This window comes from Silene latifolia, chromosome Y (assembly GCF_048544455.1).
Source record: "Silene latifolia isolate original U9 population chromosome Y, ASM4854445v1, whole genome shotgun sequence".
Classification (NCBI taxonomy): domain Eukaryota; kingdom Viridiplantae; phylum Streptophyta; class Magnoliopsida; order Caryophyllales; family Caryophyllaceae; genus Silene; species Silene latifolia.
The window spans coordinates 207,233,992-207,260,117 of record NC_133538.1 but is presented as its reverse complement, the minus strand read 5'-3'; the positions used below and the strand labels follow the sequence as shown (position 1 = coordinate 207,260,117).

Below are 26,126 nucleotides of genomic sequence, written 5' to 3'. Positions count from 1 at the left end.
TACACCTTTTAAATAAGATATGGTTTGGGCCGTTCCAAAATTATGGTGTTCATAAATCTATGACGGTTGATTTCACCACGTCTTCGAGAATTAATATTACTACCGTACATGTCGTCAACCATGGTCTTGCAGGGCAATTTACATAATTTTTCTTCGATTATATTTTCATGAAAGTACGCCATCTTAAACCTGACACGCATCAATTATATTTCAAGATACGTAAAACAAACATTGACAATCATTAGTATTTTATTGACAAAATACGAGTCGGAGTTACACCTTTTAAATAAAATATGGTTTGGACCGTTCCAAAATTATGGTGTTCATAAATCTATGACAAAAAATGTTTGTTCCATATAAAATTTTTGTAGTTACACCAGTTGACTTATGTAAATTCACAAAAAAAAAGGGCGTAACTGTGGTATTTCATTGTGTGTACATTCCTTCCTCTTGATTACTGTAATCTTTATATTTCTTCTTTTTTTGCGTGCAATATCCATCTGTTTTTCCTTCAACTTCTCAAACCTGCATCAAATCTTACAAATTTAAAGCTAAAATTGTAATCATCATTAGAGTCAGAATTGTATGTTCCCAACTGTTGTCTACCAAAATAAGTATTTTACCTGATCAGAACTTCATACTTTTCATGCTCTCCCGGGCCAATTCCAACTATCATGGAATCCTAATTCACCACAAGCATTACATTTTCTCGGCGCCTTCTTATGTTCTTGCACAGGTTTATCCTTTTGGGATACCAGTCATTTTCCAGACCCCTTTGTCTTTGATTGTATAGGATTTAAAACCGTAACTTCAGTCGGTATCTTTGTACATAACAACATTTCAAGCTCTTTATTTTTGTTTCTGGACTTTTCACCCGTGACACCACTACTACATTAAGACGGGCTACTTTCTAATATCATCTTGTCCTTGAAACTTTTAAGTAGGTCCATTAACTCATCGATACACTCCGAATTCTGTTATGCTATTGTCACGCAGGAGAATAATTCAGACCATAGGTTGCCAAGCTTGATTTTCTGAAACTCTAAAGCACTGCAATCTTCATTCAAAGTCTCAGGCAAATTACCACAAAGCGGCTGACATAGAGCCAATTTGCTCCATCTACTTAGCAAATAATGGTTGGGCACTTTTTCAAAACCTTGTTCCTTCAACACATAGAGAGCATGTCGGCACAGGATACCATGCCTCTCAAATTTTTTGCATGAGCAGCTTAACTTCACTCCATCAGGAATAAATCCAACATAATATACCTTATTTCTCTCACGATCATGGATGGGAATGTTGTTTGACGTATTAACCCCTAAAACCATAACCTCGCAAGTAAAACAAGCAGCGTTCCACTCGACCTGAAATTCAGAAAATATGACCGGAGTGTAAAACACAGAAGCGTGCATCTCCAAAAGGTAAGGTGTTTCTAGACTAGGGAAAGTGTTTTTTGAATCGGCAATTAATTTGGACTGTTTCCACCTTTGAACGTCCATAGCACTTTCAAATCTCATAAGAAACTCCAAAGTTAAGTTTGGATTCATGCAATTTCCGAAAAAGCTATTTTCGGACTCAGATCTAGATGTTGTCCTCATTAGTCCACCTAAAAACAAATTTCTGAAATATGCTGGGATCCAGGAAGCTCTCATGTCAAACATTGAAGACAGCCATTCATGTTCGGTTAACCCGTATGAAGATATAACTGAACACCACCGTTCCTCAAACTCAGCCGACTCAATGTCTTCTGCCCATGCACACACACATAGCTCTTTCATGAAGTGTGTTTCTCTATAAAGCGTAGAGCCGATCTTATCAGGTAGTTTCTTCATAATGTGCCACATACAATACCTATGATGAGTTTTGTCCTTGAATACTTTTTTAACCCCTGCCTTTATGCCGGCATCCTGGTCAGTAATTATGCACTTAGGATACTTCCCACCCATTGCGGTCAGAAAAGATTCGAAGAGCCATGCAAAACCGTCATCAGAAACATTTCTTAGAAGCCCCGCTGCAAACGTCACATATTTTTTGTGATTGTCAACTCCCGTAAAAGGAGCAAATATCATCTTATATGTGTTCATGTTGAAGGTTGTGTCGAACAATGTCATGTCATCAAACATGTAATTTTTGATTGATATAGGGTCAGCCCAAATAACTCTAGAAAGTCGTCCTCAATCATCAACGTCAAAATCAAAGTAGAAAGAGTTACATATGGCTTTCTTATGCATGAAATTTTCGATCATCATTTGAGCATCCTAACCCTTTATAAACTGTTTCACATCCCTCCAAAAAGTTTTGAAATCTTCTAGTGATACTCCCACATTTCTATATCCCTTTACATACTTCTTAAACATTCTGAAACTTTGTACAGGCCCTTTATTAACCTTTGAATTCTCTAAAATCATAGTCTTGTGTATCAGTGTTAGTTCCCTTGACTCCGGCAAATGTACTATTGTGTTTGGGGTAGATAGAAGGTGTGTGTGACCTTCGTGAAAGTCGACAATAACATATTTCCCTTTGTCATTCCTCTTGATAAAAATCCTTGCATTACACGAAATTCTAGTCTTCTGCCTCTTTTTCACCTTTCCCCTAGGTTTACTCTCACCCGCCTTACTACACACACAGTATTTAGTCATCACCACCCCACCTACCATTCTTTGTGTCGACTTCCTCATTTTAAACCCAACATTGGCATCATAAGTTTTGTAGAATTGCATTCCCTCATCCAGATTTTCAAAGATCGTTCCCACAATAGGCTTCAAATTAGGTGACAAACAGGTATCCCTTCATTGGAGTTGGGAGGGATCACTGGTGAGTCTGCAATTATCATATAGCATATGATATATTAGTACATGAATCAGCGGAAACCTTAACAACTGAAACGCGAACAAATTTTCTAAACCAGTGAACCTATCTGTTTCTCTAGTACTCATATCAGACTATATGTTGCATTAAATTGCAAACTAAGCAGATAATCAACTTAGGAAGCTAAGACAAACTAACCAAACACAATTAAGACACCCAAAACTTGAATTTCCTACGAAATTTCAACAAGATAGTGCAATTCTATATTCCCCATTGAAATTGCTACTCAACCATTCTAGAATTGTGTGTTGCTCAATCAGTCCGAAAACAGCTAAAGAACTATTCTTTCTGTCCATTTCAGTGACCCTCTGTGGAATTAACTCACAAAATTTGGAAAACCCAGAAAGCATAATGATGAATGCATGCATTCAGTGGCGTAACTAAGGGGATTAGCTAATGACTCGGAGTTAGTTAATGGGCTGGACGAGTTGGTTATGAACACTCAAGGTGATGGTTTGATGTTGGCTCGTAACTTTCAGCCGATGGGTTCCAATTATCCTCCCTTCGTGACTTTGCTAAGTATGGGTTAAGGGAGCTGATGGTGGCACGTTTACCAAGAGGAGAGGACGGTCCAAGCTTCACTTTTATTTTACATTTTCAGATTATCTTTACAATAAAATGTTAGCTTAAATTGTTGTTTGTCTAAGTTCAATGTACTAGTTGTTTTAATGATTGTAATTAAGTGAAGAGTAAATGATAAACTCTTCACTTTTCTAGGCTTGCACGGCTGCTTGGAGGGCTATATAAGGCCTTCATTTGCTTAAATAAAATCATCCAGAAATTACCAACAAAACACTTGTGTTTAAATCGTTTCTTGCTTAGAAACAAAACTGGTTTGGTTGAAACGCGATTTCGATTAAACTTTCGAGTTGTAGATCAATAGGTCTTGGTCTCTCTCTCTCCTTGATCAAGTAATAGGTCTTGCTTGTTCAAACACTATCCCTTTTATTCACAAAAATCAGAACGGGTCGTACCTAGTACGTTCGGTTCGCCAAAAATAGTCCGTCATTTTAATAGTTCTTGTTGCCTTAATCAAACGATTCCAGGTCTGCGCGTACCTAGTACGAACAGTCCTCAGTACTGTCCAAAACGTCCTTAATTCCGCTGCTCAATTCGCATCACGTAACTAAGGGGATTTGCAGGGGGTGGTTTCCAAAATAATTCGATTCCTTTTTCTAGTTTTCTAGTCCAACATAGCCATTGCCGGACTGACTCTACATAAGAATTACTCGAAATTTATCCACTATCTCATGGCTTAACTATCCAAAATTTCATAGGTACGCATGTAGGGTTTTTTATTAACAGTTACACAAACTGAAATCAGAGACGCATCAATTATATTACCAGGTACGCATATCAAAACTTGATATCCATTAGTTATCCAGAATGACCCTAAAGTGAACCTTGTTATCATATACAATTTTAGTTCGTACTCATTATCTATTTGATACCCATGTACATTTTTTTCAGTCTTGAATAAACACTATCCAGATGTTATTATCAGATACGCAATCTGACACCGGAAACACATCAATTATAATTCCAGTTACGACAATCAAAACTTAGAAGCAATAGGGCTAGTTTGACACACAAAAGCAGAAAACCCTAAACACCATGTATCATCAGACTAATGTAGCAACCATTCACACCAATTACTACACTAGATACAATAACTAACATCAATAATAATAATAATAATACACCCTAAAACAACCTTGAATAATTAAAACCCTAAAAATCAACATACCTATACCCAATTCTGAAGGTATATGTCCCAATTCGAAAGATATATGCCCGAGTTCATTGTTATCAGCTGGAACAATCAAAACCCTAAAAATCGACACAACAAAATTACAAATTGACAGGTAGATTCATGAAATATGTGACAACAATACATAGATTCAGTGAGACTTACATTAATTCCTATAATATGTTGGTCGATTGAATACATTTTCGTTGAAATTCTGGCTGACTTGATGGATAATCGCAATTTTTTTGTGTTTTTTTTTTCTAATTGATGTGTTTAGTTCGAATTTTGGTGAGGAAAGTCAGAGGAAGTATGCGTTGACAGGAAGAATCAGCCGTACGATTTCAGTTAATCTATTGGTTGTAGTTCGTTCTCACCGTTTGCACCGAATGTTCTTTCTCACCTGATACCACCTCTCTCTCTCTCTCTCTCCCTCTCTCCCCCTCTCTCTCTCTCTCTCTCTCTCTCTCTCTCTCTCTCTCTCTCTATATATATATATATATATATATATATATATATATATATATATATATATATATATATATATATATAGAGAGACACACACACACACACACACACACACATACATACATAAATATTAGGTACTGATCAACTCGTATTAAATACATTTGATCAGAAATATTTGGGTTCCATCCTTTAGGTGTGGCCTCAAGGGATCAACTGATCACCACCGTCAAACGACAGTAACGTCAAACTCTAGTCAGCCAATCGTTACCGATTAATGTTGATCAGTTGACTATATAATTGAATCATCCCTTTTGTGTTCTTGTTATGAGATTTAATATGTGATCGCACTATTGTTGAGGACACATACTCCAACAATCTCCCACTTGTCCGAGATAAGTGTGCATCACCAATTCTCTTGTGCTATTACATCATCTCCCATTCAATGCAAGGTGTCTTACAGGTCGTACTTGCATTTGATCATATCTTGAGTGGTTTCCTCGATCTGGATAGTAACTGTCTGACCGGAATTATCTACCATAGATACCTTCCAAACATGGCCACGCATTTTCAGTTCACTAGTCCTCGAGTGGCCCTGAGATTTTAGATAACCCTGACAAGGGGATTGACAATTCCTGTCGCACTATTCTCTTCGTATAGCCACAGCTCATCATGACCCAAAATATGCCCATTTGATCTCAGTTACGAAAATCGTAAAGCATAAATCAAAGTCACTCAGAAACTGTGCCAACTTAGGCGAACAGTCTCTAGTCAAAGAATTGACTCATAAGAATACTATAGTAGCTCTCGCCACGACCAGGTTTTATAAAAATTACCAGAACTCTATAAGCGGTCACTGCCCGATAGAGTATCCCATACAGTCTGCCTATGTGATCGACTAGTCATCCCATATGACTCTATGGCAATTGAACTTGCCATCAATCACATCACACTCTAGTCACTTCGAGACGTCACCTCATATAAGCAACTAGGGGCCAATGCTATGTTAATCCAGTTCACTTTAATAGGGTTCAACATTGTCCAAACAACCTATTTGGATATAACAAAGTAGTACAAGAGTTTTTAATAAAACTCAAACGATGAATGCATTATCACATATGTAAATTTGATACAATATCAATTACTACATAATCTATAATCCATATTCCATTTTGTATATAATTGAACATTTCAACTCAATTGAAATGACATGACTTATCATGCTTAGCCTATGAAAAGGCCTTGGTTAGCAAGTTTTCGCAACACTTTGCACTTTCCCTAACCTTACTATATACTTTTTCCCATTCTTGTGAATAATCTTGTATTATAAAAACTTTTTGAGTACGTGTCTAGATCCAATCTAGACATAGGCTCTCTTGCCTTTGAATAACTCCCACTATCCTCACAGTGTGTAGGGATAGGACCTTCGGTTAATGGAACGAACTACCATAGTTCCTCCAATTCATACAACCGAATCCTAATATCATCCCTTCCTTCTTGCATATGTCATTATTGCAAGTGTACTCAATTTCGTTGTGTATATCTCATTGTTCAACTGCCTAGGATGTTTCTAGCAGATATCCTCCTTAAATAATATAGCCAAGATGGTTCTCTAACCATCCTTATGTGTTTAGAATATGGTTTTTGTGTAACCCCCTTCACATAAATCCATCTTAATTCTAAATACTTAGCTTCATATCTTTAGTACTTCCTGAGTACTAACTAATGAACTATGTGTCTATATAGAGACTTCTCTCAAAGAATAGATTTGTAACTTTTCGTCATACTCCAAGTATACAAAATTTAAGAATGGTGATACATCTTAGCGTAATGAATTAATCCCGCAACAAAAGCATGTGGATTCAATTTGTACATGTTCGATACTTTTGAACTTGTCAAGATTCTTCTTAGCATAAGAATATTCATTCAACGCTAATATTCTCTTAGAACTATTTTTGTAGGTCTGGATACATTAGAGATGTATTATTCTTCTCCTAAGTCTTCCATCATTCAAAATGATCAATATGTCCTTTTCATATAAGACTAGTAACACCACATAACTCCCACTAAACTCCATGTATAAACAGAACTACTCGACAATTCGAGAAAGGTTTATCACATGATCCAAACATACAATTCAACTACTTGACTTCTACTTAAGACCTTTTCTTAAGTTTTCATCCTACCTTAGGATAGTTGCGATTTTCAAAACTCATGCAAGATGATTTTAAAATCCAACTATTACAAAATCCGAATTCAACGAAGCGTTGCAATTATTATAAACCTCTTACCACCAATCAACCAAGCTAAATAAACATTTTCATGTTTATGCTAATTTCGGACTTTTGCGGAGTTGAAACTAGATAAAGTATCGTAATAAGTTATAGGCTTGTTACTTTCAAAAATAACATGACTCCTGTCAACTTTAGATTTCAAAGAAATAATTACTGATTTTGACCAAGAAGGGACATCTTCCTACGTCTTATTCTCAGTTTGTGGCTCTTGAACATTTTCTCCCACTCTGTCTTTAAGAAATACTCCTCATTTCTTTAATAGACAGCATCATGAGCCACAAACCCTTTGTTCTCATGATCATGTAGGAAGAGAGAACACATGTTTACTATCAAATTAAGCTAAAATTTAGGTACCATGCCTAACCATATCTCATATGAAAAGTTGATGATTGCTTTAATCATGTTTTATTTTAGTGGAAAATTTAAATGCCAGACAAATTTTATAACAGAAACTACCTCCAACTATAATGTAAAGATTCAATCATATCGTAATGAAAGTGAACTTGTGATACCATATCACACTCTTTTTGGTGCAGATAAAAGTCATCACTTTATAGTTTTCTATTTTAACAAAGTACTAATACTTTGGTTTTATAATCTGTAGGTTTTGATACCTTTTAAACATTCATTGAACTTATTCAAAGAATTTCTCTTCTTACCTCATTAAGTGGATACCTAGTATCTACCTAGTTTGTTGGTAAAAGAGATGAAGAAGTAATAACCGTTTGAAATTTTATTCGACCATACACTTCAAAGTGTAGATTGGGCGAATATCTTGCTCTATTCATAATCCTTTTTCAGAAAAAGTCATGAATTAACTTGCTTTGAAAACAATATTCGCATACACAAAATGATTACCAATCAAATGGTTCGGGAGACTAGTCAAAACTAGTTTCTAAATTTGATTTTCAATCGAGAATTGAGAAAGGGTTGGGGTCACCAACTTGAGTCTTGTATATATGACATTTTATTTCTAGTTTGAATATAATTACCTTGATTTGTATGGTCTCACCAAAAACTTAATCGTGGTATGTTAGGGCACAACGCTTGTTTTAATTGCATAATAGAGAAACCCTTTTGCGTTTTTCTTCAAAAACTTGAATTATATTCTTATTTAGAGTTAGTGTACATCATAACAATTATTATGGTACATATCTAAATACAAAACTAAAATGAGTACACTACAACATTCATATGTTCATGGATGAAATGACAATACCCTAGTTCTATTCATACAAATTTCTGAACTTATTCTTGCTAGTCATCACATGATAATGCCAAATATGATGAAATCCATAAATTTGTATAAAATACTCATGATGTGGTATTTGGCAATAATGCAATGTCAATTGATACTGTCGTTTCTGTACCAAAAATAAAACGTAAATATACTAACGGAAGCTAGTGATAAGTAGGTCGATATCCATAGGGAGGCAAGGTATCTGTTTGAAAGTCCGTCTATCTATGTCACAAATGGGGGGTTTTAGTTTGGTTTTCTAAACTACTAAAGGTTTAAGGGAAAGAGAAGTAAAGTAAGAGAAGTAAAGCGAGAAAAAAGTGATAAAAGTGATCAAATAAGAGAGAGTATGTCAGGATTGTGGTTCACCATGTTAGTCTATCGACTCAGTTGTAAATAGCCTAGACAATCTACTGTGAGAAGGGCATGTAAAAGGTCCTTCCGGTCCGCTTTCCACCCTAGAATTCCACTAACTTAACTTCTGTCCACATTAGGGTAGTCTACTGTTCATTGCAGATCTGTTTATTCCAATCTTCCGATCCAGGAACAAAGTTAACCAGATTAATGTAATTTAGAAGCGTGCACTCAACTAAATTGGTGTTACAGTTATATTGCTATGGGGACAGATTCTCACATGTAAATTATCTAGTCTATTCGCTACATCGTCACAATCCTACCATGGATTTCCTAGTCCTAACATAAAGAGAATTAGCTACTCATGTTTTTAATGTAATTAACAATAACAACAAAAGACATACTAATTAAGACGTAATTAAAGAATAGCAAACAAACATAAATAAGACAAGGACAAAAGTAGTAATGAAAGAACAAGAAATTAATGTAAACAAAGTATTGAGATTAAGGAGAAGAGAATGATTACAATCTTAAAGAATCCGGCGTAGAGAACAATCCAAAAGCAAGGTACGAGATTAAGCAGTAAAGTAGTTCAGAGATTAAGAGAAGTAAAGAGTGGTAAAGAGTTGTAAAGTATGTTTATTAACCTAATTACGACTCCCTTATATAGGGGAGCGTAAAACTTAACAAAATAACTTATCACGGGCTTAATTAAACCCGTGTATCATAGCAAACCCCTCGATCGAGCACTTTCAGATCACTCGATCGAGGTCTTCTCCAGCAAATGTACTCAATCGACCACTTTAGGCTCTCGATCGAGTAACTCCCAATAAGCACATTTCGAACGAGTAAGAGGAACCACTCGATCGACACATAATTCAACTCGATCGAGTGGAAATCCTACGCATCAGCCTCAAATATGTCCTTGGCAGCTTCATAGACCTTCTTCACACACCCCGCGACACGACTCCTGTTCTAATACTTCCGTCTCCTTACAATGCATGCTAAATGGGACAAATAAAGGTCGATTCCGCTACTACCAGGTCCATTTCTACAATTAAGGCAAAACAAACCAAAGTAGCCAATTCGGGGCATTTTTCAATACATAACGATACAAAAAGACATAGAAATGCGTGCAATAAAAGGCTAAAAAGTCTATATAAATTGCACGTATCAAATCTCCCCAAACCGAACCTTTACTCGTCCTCGAGTAAACTAAATGCAACTTAATGGAAAAGAAAAGAAAACTCGGAGCTAGCTATAACTTGTCTACTTGAACCAATTTAAAGCAAACAAAAATTAACAGTCATAGCTACAACAGTCAATACGCAACCGAGTTATATGATGTCCATCAATAAAGCTGGCCTATCGACCTTGCAAGACCAACAAATTCGGACTTTCACGGGTCACTCTTCTCTCATGAAGCAAAGGGTGAACATATAAATGTAAGAGAGAAAGAAAAGTAGCCGCTCACCTAAACTGCGACCTATATAACATGCATGCAACAAAAATGATAGACGATTCAAGTACCATACATACATTCCAACCAACAATGTCCGTCACAGCCGAGGGCTTACAAATGACGTGGGAAAGTGAGGTTACAGGTGAGAAAAGACAAAATAGATTATAGAAATGTGGACGTAAAGCGTCAAGCTAGCACCTAACAGGACCATATAAGACCATTCGATTCTCAGCTGACTAGAAAATAAAGCACAAGTACCCTTCATTGGCACACAATTCACTATCCAAAATAATATCTCCTCAAAAAGATATAAATAAGGACAAAGGAGTAAACCGTCACAAACTTCCCTTTTTTAATACGTCTCATTTCTATTTCAAACTCAAACTTCATTTTTTTCTTTTCTTTCTTTTTCTTCTGATTCCACGTGTATTTCAATTTTCTTTTTCATTTTTTTTTCTTTTTTTTCACACGTTTCCTTTCCTTCTTTTCCTCATTCTTCATTTCTACCAACTCCATACAAGTGAAACTGAGCCAAACTGCAACAATGAATAATATACCGCAAAAGTCACACTAAACTAGCTTGACTGGCAGGCTAAATTTTGGGTGTAGCTAATGGGTCAAGAAGGCTATATTTAACTAAAGTGGAGCTAAATGGGTGAAAATGAAAGAAAGAGAAATTTGCAAACGCCTCTCTGCATGTGGCAGCGACCACAAACCCGAATGTATGCAATTGACAAGAAATCGAATTTCATAAATGTGCAAAAGTGATAAAGATGTTATGCAAGGAGTACTACTCTCAATTCCTAACGAACTGGTCATGAATGTCACCAGTTATATGACACTAAAACTCAGAAATTGTAAAGTAGGTTGCCAATTTATCAGGTCAAGTCTACACAGTCAGCTATATTTTTGACATTAACTCGTAGATATGCGCAAGACTAAACTAATAACTGTCAATTAGATGCAAGGCTCAAGTAAAAATGACAAGTTAAAGGGCAATATTATCACGGAAATCTACCGTTCCGACTCAACCTATATCAAAATGAAACGTGAATATTTTGAATTTTTTGAAATTTTCTAATAATTTTTTTTTTGAATTTTCTAATGTTTTTTTATGAAATAAATAAATACAAATGCAAACAAAAAGTAAACGTGAATGCAAAAACAATGCAAAATGCAGACTTAAAGGATGCAATACCCTCCCCAAACCAAAACGGACAACGCCCTCGTTGTCCTCCAGCATACACCAGCAGATATATAAAGGGAAAGGGGTATATACAGCCAATAAATGAATGGAAAACATAAAATAAAAAGGAGACGAAAATAAATAAAAGAGCAAGAATGTACATACAAAATGACGAACTTCCCCAAACCAACCAGAAAACCGGGGAAGTGAGTAGACCAATAGCTACTCGTCACCCTCCTCCTCCTCCTCTACCATCACGAAGTCGGGATCCTGCTCCTGCTCCCTCCTCCTCCCTTCCTCGGCCTGTACTCTCTCCTCCTCCTCCTCCTCAGCGGTGTCTGCCTCACTGGCTGGCTGTGGGTACCCCTCCGCCGGGTACCGGTAGAAAGACGGGTGCGGCCAGCCCTCAGGAATAGGACGTCCTCTCCTCATTTGATGCTCGTATAAAGGGAACAAAGCAAGTGCAATGTCCCGCTCCATACGAGCCTGCCTGGTAAGAAGCTCAAGAAGCAGACCGTCGCGGCTGTGTAGTCTCAAGAGTGGGAATAGGGATCGGTGTAGGAGTGGTCGTGGAAGTCTGGCCACCCGTAGACGGTGTGGGTCCCTCTTTGGTCTCAGGTCTCTTCCGCTTCTTAGCAGCGGAAGTAGTGGTAGGTGGAGCAAGTAGAAGGTGGTAAAAGGGCAAAGGTGGAGGTATCCTACCCCTAACAGTAGGCAAAGGGACAAGACGGGGTAGGGTAGTGCAAGGTAAGGTGTCGGACAAGGAACCACAAATCTTCCAAGTCCGCTGGTCAGAACCAAGCAAAAACATAGACAACATGGCAGGAATATCTAGGTACCTATCAGTATCGACGCGTGCCAACTCACGAGGGAAGTCGGGGAAGATAGAACGGGCAAGAAAGGTGGCTATGCCACCACAGACAATGGTGCCCGCCGTCTTCTGCTCCACAGTATGAAAATACTGAGCAGTCAAATAGGCAATGTTAAGCACAAAGGGGCTCTCGTTATCAATGTTCAGATAGCCCCCAAGAATAGACAGCTCAATGTTGTTAACATTGTTGGGTTCTTTACGGCCAAAGATCGTCCCACCAATTAGACGCAAAAAGTAACGGGCGGGGGGAAGGTGGACATGAGCATGTCTGCGCTCCTCAAAAGTTGTATGTGCCAAAGTCCTACAAAAAATATGTAAGACCTTCCTAGGAGGGTCCCAGTCACCGTGGGAGGGAAGACCTAACCTACTACCAAACTCAGCTAGGGCCCAGGTCGTAGTCCGGTTAAACAACCGAAAGGAAACACAAGAACTGCCCTGGTCAGTGGCGTAGGCAGCTGCAGAAAAAATGGAGGAGCTGAAAAAATCGAGGGTCAGCTCCTTATAGGTCGGGGCACTCATAGTAATCAGTCCAGACATCCCCGTCCCGTTCAATATCTCAACTAGAGGCTCGTAAATTCCTAACTTCTCAAGCAATTTTCGACACAGAAATTTAGTCGAAGCAAAGTCACAGCTCTCTAAAGCATAAAAACGAGTATGATGCATAGAGTTAACAAAACGTACCTCGGGGTAGTCGGGGTGCGGGTCAAGAGACTCATCGGCCCGTAAAGTAACTCGGCCAGCAGTGGGAGTGCCTCGTCCGTGACCCCATCCTCCAGTACCTGAAGAAGAAGCCCGTCCAGTAGCGGGGCGAGGTACTAAAGCAGCCTGGTAGGCAGCTGTGACATCTGGTGATGACGCAGCAGGGGTCGTCACCGGAGTAGACACGGTACCAGAAGTAGAAGCGGCAGCTGTACTAGCTGAGACAGAGCTGACAGTGGTGGAAGCAGAGCTAGCAAGAGCAGAAATAGAAGGGGCGACAGTAGTACCAGCAGAGCTAACAGTAGGGGTAGCAGTACTAACAGTCGGAGTGACGGTGGTAACAGCAAGGACCATCGTCTCAGTCGTGGATGGGGCAGCAGTCGAACTAGATGAAGGGAGAGTACTACTATCCATCCTAATCAAGCAAGTAATGGGGAAAGTTAATCAATTAAATAGAAAACTTGAAATCCCCTATTATCAAATGGATTTTCGAACAAAATCGAAAAACCCTAAACCCCAATTACTCAATTAAAGTCAAATTAAAAAAATAATCAACGATAGAGTAAAGGAGAACACTTACTTGATGAAAGACCCACAAAAATAAGCAATCAATCGATAAAAATCCAATCAAAAGACGGATTTTAAGCAAGAAACCCGATGGAACCCTAATCGCCCAAATTAAACGCAATAAAGATGAATTTTAAGGGGGAAATTGAGGGCTTTTGTCGATATATCAGCAAGGAAAATAATGTGGGTAATTGATTTGGTATTAGGGAGAGATTAATGGAGGATTTTGGCAAAAAACGCACACAATATCGTACAAACAAGGAGGAATAAAAATTAGAATGAAAAATAGAGGAAGAAAAGAAAGTATCCCTGTGTGCTATAACCATATTCACTCGATCGAGTGATTTGAAACCACTCGATCGAGGACTCATGTTGTTATTCTGCTCGATCGAACAGATTTCTTCTCGATCGAGTAATCCTCATTTTTGGCATTTCAGTCGAGTGTCTGAAAGCACTAGATCGAACAGTTGTGCAGGGCAATCCTCTCAATCGAGTACAAAAAGTACTCGATCGAGTTGTTTTCTCATGGAACACATCCCAATGTGAATTAATTTCCCCAAACCTGCATAAAAACACGCAAAAACATATCCCGACAATACCAAATCACAGAATTAAGCAGTCTATAGTCGGTTTTTGCTAAACTAATTAATCTAATGTCTAACAGTCTAAAAACGCAATAAAAGTGTCTTAACGGAAATTCAAAATTACAAGTTATTGCAACGGGGCATTCCCCGCTTACTGTACAAAATACTTTAGTAGCCCACAAGAGGGCTTCTGACTGGAGGAGGTCCCTTCAGCATCTCGGACCGTCCTCTTCTATCGCCACGAGTTTGAATTTGAACTAACGGAAGAAGAGTAGTTGACATCCACGTATGCACGAACTTTCTTCTTCCTCTTGTCATTTCCATCAACATTGGCATCCCCATCACTTTTATCGACATTAACTGCACTTCAATCGTTGTCAACTCCAGCATCCACTCTATCTGTACCTGCAGCAAGGAAAACAGAAGAATGGTCCTCCTTTTTGCTCTTAGTCTGAGGCGGAGGGGTTACAATTGCAGCACAGTATTCAATATTTTCAACTAGAGTGTCTGTATGTGACTCAATAGAGGATAGGGCATTGCAAGGTTGAACTTCCATGGGAGCCCTACGAGATTTGGACTGATGAAATATCAGCTCCTCATCTCCTACCTGAAATGTAAGTGTCATTCCCCTGACTGTTGGAGCTTGTGTCCTCCACAAATTAGTGTGATAACTGAAACAAAATTGTTTCAATATTGTTTCATTTTGATTCATTTCAAGGCCAAAAGAAACAGTCCAAGCAATGGTTAACAATTGAAAGTGTTTCATCGCTTTTTGAAGTATTATTCCGGCAGGCCTGACTTCCAATCTCTATATCTCAAGTTCTAACGGTTCAATTCATATGATTTCTATGCCATTGGAAAGATTAAGGTCTTATCTAAATCAGGGATTTGGAATTACCATAATAGCTATTTTATATCTTGAGTTATGGTCGATGCAAACAGACTGCGCATTACTGGACAGCCCATGACCTACGTGCACTAACAGTTCAATAACTCAATATTTACTCAACATATAAGGTTGATTCTTTTTGGAAATGAAAGCTAACTCCCTTAGCTTTCAAATGAGCTATCATGTGCCCTGATATTCATCCTGAACTAAGAGATATGCCTCTTACAAGATGCGACTGAGTTCCTGAGATGTTCTACAACCCGGTTTTGGCTCGTCTTCTGTTTTGGGGTCAAACTCAAAATCCGTCTAGGAAAGCATGGTAATTTTTGTCATGTCTCAACTCTATAATGAATTTTGAGACTTTTTGTGTAGGGACTTTTATTTAAATAAGGATCCAAGCTGAGATGAATTCGCAAGACAAAACCGAGTAACGAGTTTATCGGTTTTCAACAATCGAGCTTAGTTTGCTTCCAATCGGTCCCATCTTTTTATTAATCAAATGAAGACCATCCTAGGATGAATTCCAGCTGCTTGGACCGACCAAAACAGTCCTAGGAGGCTGTTTTCTTTATTTTGAAGAATGAGCTCAAATGTCGCTTTCAAGGAAGGTCCAAAGTGTCACTATCATTCTTACAATTGTGTAAGAGCTTTGGGGGCTGCTCTCAAGGGGCTATATCAGCTGAATATTTAACTAAGGAAGCCTCCAATTGTGTGTTCCTAGGTTAGCTCTTATGTCCCTTTTGTTGTAAGACATTGAGAAGACCATTTGGCTTGTTCTTGTTGGGGTGAGGCTCACGGCTGCCTAGGAGGAGATTTCAGCAACTTTTTCTTGTTTTCTTGCTTGTTTAATGTTAGCCATTAGATGTAATTTGGATGGTTAAGATTAGAAGGACATGGGCTATAAATAAACCAAGTTCCCAAGTGTAATATTCAGATTTGCTTAAGTTAAAAACCAAGTAAGAAACATGAGTTTTCTTCATTAAAATCTCTTCTTTGCTTTGTGCTTGAAGAGCTCCTTTGCTGTGTGCTTGGAGTTTGGTAGTTTACTTGCTTGTGTGCTTTAAACTATCGAGTCTATTCCTATTGCTTTGTGTTCGGGTCTAGACATATCTTCAATCGTCCCTCAAGGACACGCCTAAAATTTCAGTTTGTTTCATGCAAACTTAGGCTCATTTCTTTAGTTTTTCCACTTAAATTATCGAGTGAGACGTTTCACTCCAACTTGGTTATCAGAGCTTTGGTTTAGTTTTGTGAGTTCATTTTCCTAACTACATTTAAAAACACAAAAAAAAAAGAACCCAATGAGTGAAGAGAGTTTATCAAAACTTTGGTTTGTTGTTTGAAAAATCTGTTTTTATTAGTGTTGTCATTCGGTTTTTTTTCCATTGGAAAATCAGTAGCAATGGAGTATGTCCCTCATGTTCCATGCTCAAAGATGAAGCCTTGTGACCTTGGTTCCATCTCCAAGTTCTTAGAAGCACCTATGGTGAAGTTGCAAGCTCTAACAAGAAGGCGTGAACATGATGTGCCTACAAGGAGTGCAACCGGATGTCATAGAGTTCCGAGGGAACCAAAACCTCCTGATTTGTACCAAGGAGAACACCTCCTGCCCTATGAGTGTTCTAAGTCCTCTCCTACCCTTAGAGGAAAAGGTAACACACCATTACTTCCTTCCTTTAATGGTGAAAACAGTAGAGCATTTGTTTCTTGGTTGTTTGATGTTGAATGCTATTTCGAGAACAAGTGTTTTTCTGATAAAGAGAAGTGTAAATTGGTTGTGTCTTGTTTAAAGGGTGTTGCTTTGCTTTGGTATAATACTCTTAATTTTTCAAGGAGAATGGAAGGGAAGGGTATGATAAGTTCTTGGTTTAAACTTGAAAGGAACATGAGACTAAAGTTTCTACCTTGTTCTACCATGGATGATTTGGTGGATGAACTTAAAACCCTAAAACAAAATTCCTTGAGTGTTCATGAGTATGCTAAATTATTTGAGGAACTACATTTTTTGTGTGTCAATGAAGTTAATCCATTCAAAAAAATCAGATTTTTTCTTGGCTTGAAATCTGAAATTGCTCGAAAAATTAACTTAGAAATGGCGCATTCATATGGGGAATTGCTTGGGTTGGCTTTGTATGTTGAGGAGGGCTTAGCAAGGCCTAAAAACCATGAGGTCTTAGCTAAAGGGGTTAGTTTAGAGGTAGCCAAAACAGATGGGAAAGAGGAGAGTTTAGACCAAGGAGTTGTGCCAAGCTTGAACATTACTTGTCCTAAGTGTAAATCCCTTGAGCCAAAAGTCATTAGCATTTGTGGTGAGATGATTAACCCATGTAGTGCTACATTTGAGAGTCCATGTTTTGAAACTAAAACCCTCTTAAACCCAACATATAAGCCTACTAGTGAGGAGGAGAATAGCCATATCCTCTCCCATGTGACCATCAATGAACAAGCAACTAATTTGGAGCCGAGAGATGTGATTGTCGATCAAGGACTACTTGACCTTCAAACCGTAGGGATTGGACAGTCCGTGGGTATGTTCAATGGTGGCATTTGTTGGGATTCAATCAAGGATCCGGATGAAGCAAGAGGAGAGTCTCTATTTGATGGTAATACTCACTTCCGACCTAACCAAGAAACTTTGAGCTTTATTCCAAGGAGGCTAAGAGGTATTTGGGTGAGTGAGCAAAATGAAGTTTGGAATGGCACGACACCTCTCTTTCTATTCACCATTCTAGTCTATGATCCGGGAGGAAGTCATGAGAGCCATCTCTTGAAGTGTGCTAGGTGCTTTGATAAGGGCAGGTGATTTATCCAAGGCACTAAATGGATTTGTCCAAGGCAATTAGTATAAATGGTCACTGCCTTGGACAACTGATTGCCTTGGACAAATCCATTTAGTGCCTTGGATAAATCACTTCCCTTTGATAAGTGGTAAGACAAAAGTCTTGGCAACAAGTCTCTTTAATTTAAACCAACAGAATTTGAGGACAAATTCTTTTCAAGAAAGGGAGTTTGAAACAAAATTGTTTCAATATTGTTTCATTTTGATTCATTTCAAGGCCAAAAGAAATAGTCCAAGGAATGGTTAACAATTGAAAGTGTTTCATCGCTTTTTGAAGTATTATTCCGGCAGGCCTGACTTCCAATCACTATATCTCAAGTTCTAACGGTTCAATTCATATGATTCCTATGCCATTGGAAAGATTAAGGTCTTATCTAAATCAGGGATTTGGAATTACCATCATAGCTGTTTTATATCTTGAGTTATGGTCGATGCAAACAGACTGCGCATTACTGGACAGCCCATGACCTACGTGCACTAACAGTTCAATAACTCAAGATTTACTCAACATATAAGGTTGATTCTTTTTGGAGGTGAAAGATAACTCCCTTAGCTTTCAAATGAGCTATCATGTGCCCTGATATTCATCCTGAGATAAGAGATATGCCTCTTACAAGATGCGACTGAGTTCCTGAGATGTTCTACAACCCGGTTTTGGCTCGTCTTCTGTTTTGGGGTCAAACTCAAAATCCGTCTAGGAAAGCATGGTAATTTTTGTCATGTCTCAACTCTATAATGAATTTTGAGACTTTTTGTGTAGGGACTTTTATTTAAATAAGGATCCAAGCTGAGATGAATTCGCAAGACAAAACCGAGTAACGAGTTTGTCGGTTTTCAACAATCGAGCTTAGTTTGCTTCCAATCGGTCCCATCTTTTTATTAATCAAATGAAGGCCATCCTAGGATGAATTCCAGCTGCTTGGACCGACCAAAACAGTCCTAGGAGGCTGTTTTCTTTATTTTGAAGAATGAGCTCAAATGTCGCTTTCAAGGAAGGTCCAAAGTGTCACTATCATTCTTACAATTGTGTAAGAGCTTTGGGGGCTGCTCTCAAGGGGCTATATCAGCTGAATATTTAACTAAGGAAGCCTCCAATTGTGTGTTCCTAGGTTAGCTCTTATGTCCCTTTTGTTGTAAGACATTGAGAAGACCATTTGGCTTGTTCTTGTTGGGGTGAGGCTCACGGCTGCCTAGGAGGAGATTTCAGCAACTTTTTCTTGTTTTCTTGCTTGTTTAATGTTAGCCATTAGATGTAATTTGGATTGTTAAGATTAGAAGGACTTGGGCTATAAATAAACCAAGTTCCCAAGTGTAATATTCAGATTTGCTTAAGTTAAAAACAAAGTAAGAAACATGAGTTTTCTTCATTAAAATCTCTTCTTTGCTTTGTGCTTGAAGAGCTCCTTTGCTGTGTGCTTGGAGTTTGGTAGTTTACTTGCTTGTGTGCTTTAAACTATCGAGTCTATTCCTATTGCTTTGTGTTCGGGTCTAGACATATCCTCAATCGTCCCTCAAGGACACGCCTAAAATTTCAGTTTGTTTCATGCAAACTTAGGCTCATTTCTTTAGTTTTTCCACTTAAATTATCGAGTGAGACGTTTCACTCCAATAATATTTGTAAATCTCTTACAGGTTCACAAGGGTATACTTCGTATATTTAATCAGTTGATTAACGTTTACCTAATAACGGTTGGCTTGCTAGAAAGTTTGACGTTATTATCATACAGATGGCGGTGATCAACTGGTCCCTAAAGGTCACACTTATAGGATGTGTTTGAGAGATGTGGTTATAGAAATATAATCACATTGATGCCTAATATGACTAAACAGTTAGTCAATGTGTTGATGAGACAATTATTTAATGAAGATTAAATAATATTAGTTGAGACGAATTAACTGTGAATTCGTAAATTAAATATAATAAGTTATATTTAATTAAATGTATGTAATGTTACCTTGGACGAATTAATCTGTTAATTCGTAATTAGATGTAATCGGTTATATTTAATATCAACAAGTTGAATCTGTCATAGTGGTAATAGTGAGGGTACACAAACCAAGAGGTCATGGGTTCGATCCTCACTAGATGACAATTTAACACATTTTATACATTTTTGGAATAACCAAAAATAAGGAAACAATACTCGTTATTTCGGTTATGGGCCGAGAAAAATAGAAAAGAAAAGCCTACCCTAATTCATTCCTATACACGGTTTATAGGTGAGTGAGGGAGAGGATTTTCTTACCTAATTCATTTTTCATTTTTGCCTCCTCTCTCATCGGAAAAACACAAAGAAAACCTAAAAATTATTTTAATTTTTGGATCGATTCTAGCAAAATCAAGGGCATTTCTCGGAGCATCTTGGGTGCAACTGATAGGAAAATATCTATTTTGATATTGTTCTTAGGCCGTATTTGCTAGGACCGAAGGTTAATTCTGAATCCTTTACTTTTGTTTATGTATTTTAATTTATGACTAGTGATCGTCATCATTAAATTCGTTATAATCCTTCATTTTAAGTGAAGTATACAGATAATTTCCCACAAGTGGTATCAGAGCAAAGGCCACGAATTTTAATTTTGATGATTTTCATAAAAATTGTATGTAAACTTTTAGGGTTTTCGAAAAAAAATTTAGGGCACGGCTGTTTTTTTTTGTTAATGCCGATTGAAAAAAAAATGTTTGCAGCCGGTGTTTGTTCTTTTTTATGCGAGATTTCCATTTTTATTTCATAATGTTGTTTTAGTCAGTTAAAATTATCTATATGAAGAATTGGTAGATGTTTGATTTGATGCAGATTAAGTTAAAACATAAATGGAATCGTCATGTTTGATTTAATGCAGATTAAGTTGAAATTAAAAAGGCATTAGGGTCCTAATTTAAAAACCGTGAAATTTTTTTTTGCTATTTCTGTACTATTCACTGATGAACAGTATTAAAAAAAATGTGCTGTTTTTTTTTGCTGAAAAACCGATTAAAGTTTTTTCGCGGTTGTTTTGTTTATGCCGTTTTGGAAAAGCATCCGAAAAAAAAAAAAAATTTGTTGTTACTGTTCACGTGCTACATTCACAGGATTAATTTTAAAAAAAAATTTGTTTCGGTTTTTACAGATAAAACCGTGTATAAAATAAGAAACATGCTTGTTTTGTTTTTCTTTGTTTATGCTTAGAGACCAAATAAAAAAAAAAAAAAGGATTTTGTTTTTGTTTTGATTTTGGCCAATTAGTTATTGTGAAACGGTTCACAATTAAAAGATACCGAATTATTTTAAAGCAGTTTAAAATTTTGACGGATTGAATTCATATTACAAGTTTAATATGGATTAAGATTGAAATTAATGTGATTAATTGAGGAATTGTCACTTAATTTGATTTAAATAGGTGGTTTGGATAAATTAATCAACATAATTAAGGAATTGTGTCATGTATGTTTAATTTATTTTAGTTGATGCATTATATTTTATTTTTGTTGAATGAATCGATTGAATGAATTTAATTTACGTATTTTTGCAATCAGTTGTAAAACTTAGTGTAGTCAAATTATGTTTTCGTAATGAAGGAAACATAATTTTTAATGTAATTATGAGATCTCGAATCTCCTTTATTTTTCTTTAGTTTTTGGGTTTTGAAATTAGAATGTAATAAATAGGTTTATTATGTAAATTTTATTTATTGTATTTTTCAAAAGAAGACTAAAGATGGAGATTGGAGCTCACTCCCGCTACATGGATCAAGATGGAACATCAAGACAAGCTTCTCGGGTCCAAGGAGGATTCCAAACTTGTATTTATTGTTCATTTTGATAGGATAGGCCACACTAGGACTTTTACTGTTTTTACGTTTTTCATTCTTATTGCTTTTCATTCACATGTTAGTTTATGCATCATATTCCGCCTAAAACCAAACCACCTACTAATAAAATGCATGAAAATTGACTCATATAGGTTGTATGTTAGTTTTCATGGACATACAGATGTCACTGTCTTTAAGCCATCACCTTAGTTTATTCATTATCGCATGCTAGATATTAGTTCACTTAAAATGAATTAAAATAAAGTTGATGGGATCTTCCTCTAAAACGGAAATTGAGATTAGTCTTTATAAGGACAAACAACTATGAATCCCTTCTTCGTCGGTAGGCATAATATGACCCCTTCTACGTTGGGTAATTAGTTGTGTTGACTTAGTTTACCTCAACATCATAGTCCGAAGAGTTTCTCGTGATTATGATGGACTAAATATAGAATTTACAGAAATTTATCGACCAAGAATTCTAACGGTAGAATTAGCTAAAAGTTTAGCTTGTCAATTTACAGAGAATTGAGTCTTGGGATCATTTATATAATTCTTGAGGGAGGTCAATTGTATAAATGTTTTGAGTCTTCGCCTTATGACAGTAGTTCATTAGACTTAAAAATATAAACGATGCACATGCTTATTATTTTTATTCTTCTTCTCGCAGTGTAGAACACGATTATTTTTCATAATACTGTTACAACGAAATGGTTGGAAATAACGCAATCCCAATGCCTAGTGCCACACTTGATCGCGCGTCCTGGCTAAAAGTATTTATGGACCATATGAATCAGTTCACACGTCTGAAAAATGATGGGTCCAACTTTGCGGGCTGGGAGGCGGCACTACGGAATGCTGCCATTGCTGACGGTAAGCTCAAGTACTTAACTGAGCCAATACCGGTCAACCCAGGCCCCAATGCAGAAGTCAACGAGTCACTCGCTTATAGTGACTTCGTTATGGAAGCGGGTGCGATAAAGAACGTACTCATCTTTGCAATGGAAACAAATTTGCAGAGACGCTTCATTGCCCAAAGTGCAAACAAGATTTTCACTACGCTCACTAACGAGTTCTCAAAAGCACCGAGAATCGTTACATATGAGCATACCTGTCGCTTCTTTGATGTGAAACTCCAGAAGGGCCAACTGGTTAGCCCACACATTCTTCACATGATTGAGAATGTCGAGAAGCTAGAGGCACTGAATTGTAAAATCAGTGAGAGCATTGTCATTGACCGAATGCTTCATTCTCTTCACGATGGTTTTGCCCTTTTCAGGGCGAACTACTACATGAATGACTTGAAAAAGAGTCCTCATGAGCTACACTCCCTTCTCGTACAGACCGAGAAGGATATGAAATTGAGTGGGAGCATGAAGCAGGATGTTCTCACGATTTACAACAAGGGTAAAGGTAAGGGCAAGGCTCATGGCGACCTAGCTGTAGGTAAGCCAAAGTTTAAGAAGCCAGGAAACGGTAAGAGTGCGCCTGGTGAGACTAGTGGCTCACAGGGCAAGGCAAAGAGCAAGGGCGGTGACATAGAGCGCCACCATTGTCACAAGACTGGACATTGGAGGAGGAACTGTCCCGTCTACCGTGAGGACATCAAAGCAGGCCGCGTCGTTCCTGTTGGTATGTCATCTTATATTCATATGATTGAGATTAACCATGAAAATTTCGGAACTTGGGTACTTGATACTGGTTGTGGTTCTCATCTGTGTAATCATTTGCAGGGCCTAAAGAACATCATACAATTAAATTGAGATGAACAACTACATTCAAGATCAAACTGGATTATAGAATATGAAGTAGTAATCAGGCATTGACTATTCATATGTGATAATCGCATTTGTCATTCGAGTTTTACTTTAAAACTCTTTTATTATACTTTGTTACATCCAAACGGGTTGTAGAGACAACATTGAACCCCGTTAAAGTGAACCCGGATTAACATGGTATTCGCCCATAGTCACTTGTATGAGGTGATGTCTCGAAGTGACTAGAGTGTGATGCGATTGATGGCAAGTTCAAGTGCCATAGAGTCATGTGAGATGACTAGTCGATCACATAGGCAGACTGTTAAGAACACTTTGTCGGCCAGTGACCGCTTATAGCGTTCTGGCAAATTTATATAGCCTGGTCGTGGCGAGAGCTACTATAATATTCTAATGAGTCGATTCTTTTGACTAAAGATTGTTCGCCTAAGGTGGCACAGTTTCAGATTAACTTTGATTTGTGTTACTACGACCTTCGTAAATGGGGTCAAATGGGCATATTTTGGGTTATGATGGCTGTGGCTAGTCGAAGGGAATAAGTGCGATAGGAATTGTCCACCCCCTTGTCAGGGTTAAAACAATATCTCAGGGCCGCTCGAGGAGTAATGAACTGTAAATGCGTGGCCACGCTCGGAAGGTATCTATGATAGATAAATCCGGTCAATCAGTTATTCTCCAGATCGAGGAAACCACTCTCGATATGATCACTTGCAAGTACGACCCGAAAGACACCTTGCATTGAGTGGGAGATAGTAATAGGACAAGAGAATTGGTGAAGCACACTTGTCAAGGACAAGTGGGAGATTGTTGGGAAATGTGTCCTCAACAATAGTGAGATCACATGATTTAAATATCATTATTTAAATCTCATTACAAGAATACGGAAGGGATGATACATTACATATATATAGTCAACTGGTCCACACATATCGGTAATGATTGGCTGACTAGAGTTTGACATTACTGTCGTGCGACGGTGGTGATCAGTTGATCCCTTGAGGTCACACCTAAAGGACGATTCCCTTAATTGAAAAGGTTAATTAATTGTATGCCGATACAGATTAATTAATTCCTTAAAATTGAACAAATTATTATCATAAGAGAGAAAATGACATCTTATTATAATGTGATTAAATGAGATTTTATTTAGTAATTTAAGAAGTTATATTACTAAAAGTAATCGGTGTTTGCGAAACACGCGAGATGAGAATGATAAGTTAGTTATAATTACAAGATGTTGTGAATTATACTAATTAGTAATTAAATGACCATTTTATGAGAAAGTAATTTTATATTACTAGTCAATTTGTTAAATATGATTTATTTAATTTGTAAATGATATTTAATTTGTTAAATATGCATTTTAAATTAAAACATGACATAAGACATGTCACATGTCACATGACATATAATTGTACAATTGACAAAAATAAAATGGACTCCATATTACACTATAGAAACCGAAATATTGGAGGTAGTATGGGTGAGTGGGTGTTTTGTTTAATGGATAAATAAAACACTATGATTACCTACAATGTAGGGTAGTCTTACACCTATTTTACTTAATAAGAACAAAAGTAAAAAGGAAAGACCATGCATTGGTCTTACACACTCCTCCAACCGGTTTTGTGAGCATGCATAGAGAATTTTATTCCCTTAATTTCATTATCATTCATTTCTAATATATGACATGCAAAAGGTTCATGTATTTTCTCTCTTCTCTCTCTCTTTAATCTTCATCAAAAAGATGAGATTTTAATTCAAATTGTTCATGAAAGATTACTAAAATTATTAATGTAATATATGAGTATTAGTAATCGATTTTAAGGTAAACTACATTACAAACATCTAGTACATGTTAGTTTGTGGGATTAAGGGATAGTTTTGGGTGCTACTAATTGGAGGGCTTCTAATTTGAAGTCATTAATGTTCATCCATTAATGGAAAGCTCAAGAACTAACAAGAAGGAGATCTTGTTGGTGCCCATATGATGACCGAAATTATCATAGTAAGGAACATGATTTATTCTCTTACCTTTTTAGTTTGCATGCATAAGATCTAGAATTTATTTTATGACTAAATAAATTTGAAACATATAAGAATATGTTAAGTAATGAGATATAGATTTCTAACACAAATTAGTGTGATAACATTTGTAAATCTCTTACAGGTTCATAAGGGTATACTTCGTATATTTAATCAGTTGATTAACGTTTACCTAATAACGGTTGGCTTGCTAGAAAGTTTGACGTTATTATCATACAGATGGCGGTGATCAACTGGTCCCTAAAGGTCACACCTATAGGATGTGTTTGAGAGATGTGGTTATAGAAATATAATCACATTGATGCCTAATATGACTAAACATTTAGTCAATGTGTTGATGAGACAATTATTTAATAAAGATTAAATAATATTAGTTGAGACGAATTAACTGTGAATTCGTAAATTAAATATAATAAGTTATATTTAATTAAATGTATGTAATGTTAGCTTG

The 26,126-nt window shown here is 37.1% G+C and overlaps 1 protein-coding gene across 1 annotated transcript; it reads right to left on the bottom strand.

The window, feature by feature from the left end:
* Positions 1-977: 977 nt before the first annotated feature.
* LOC141629972 (protein FAR1-RELATED SEQUENCE 5-like) lies at positions 978-2,111 on the bottom strand. The gene has a single exon (XM_074442880.1). The coding sequence runs from the start codon at positions 2,109-2,111 to the stop codon at positions 978-980; it is 1,134 nt and encodes a 377-aa protein (XP_074298981.1).
* Positions 2,112-26,126: the final 24,015 nt, after the last annotated feature.

What these genes read in the sequence shown, in the direction of transcription:
- LOC141629972 (XM_074442880.1), bottom strand. Translation starts at nt 2,111, where the DNA reads ATGACATTGTTCGACACAACCTTCAACATGAACACATATAAGATGATA.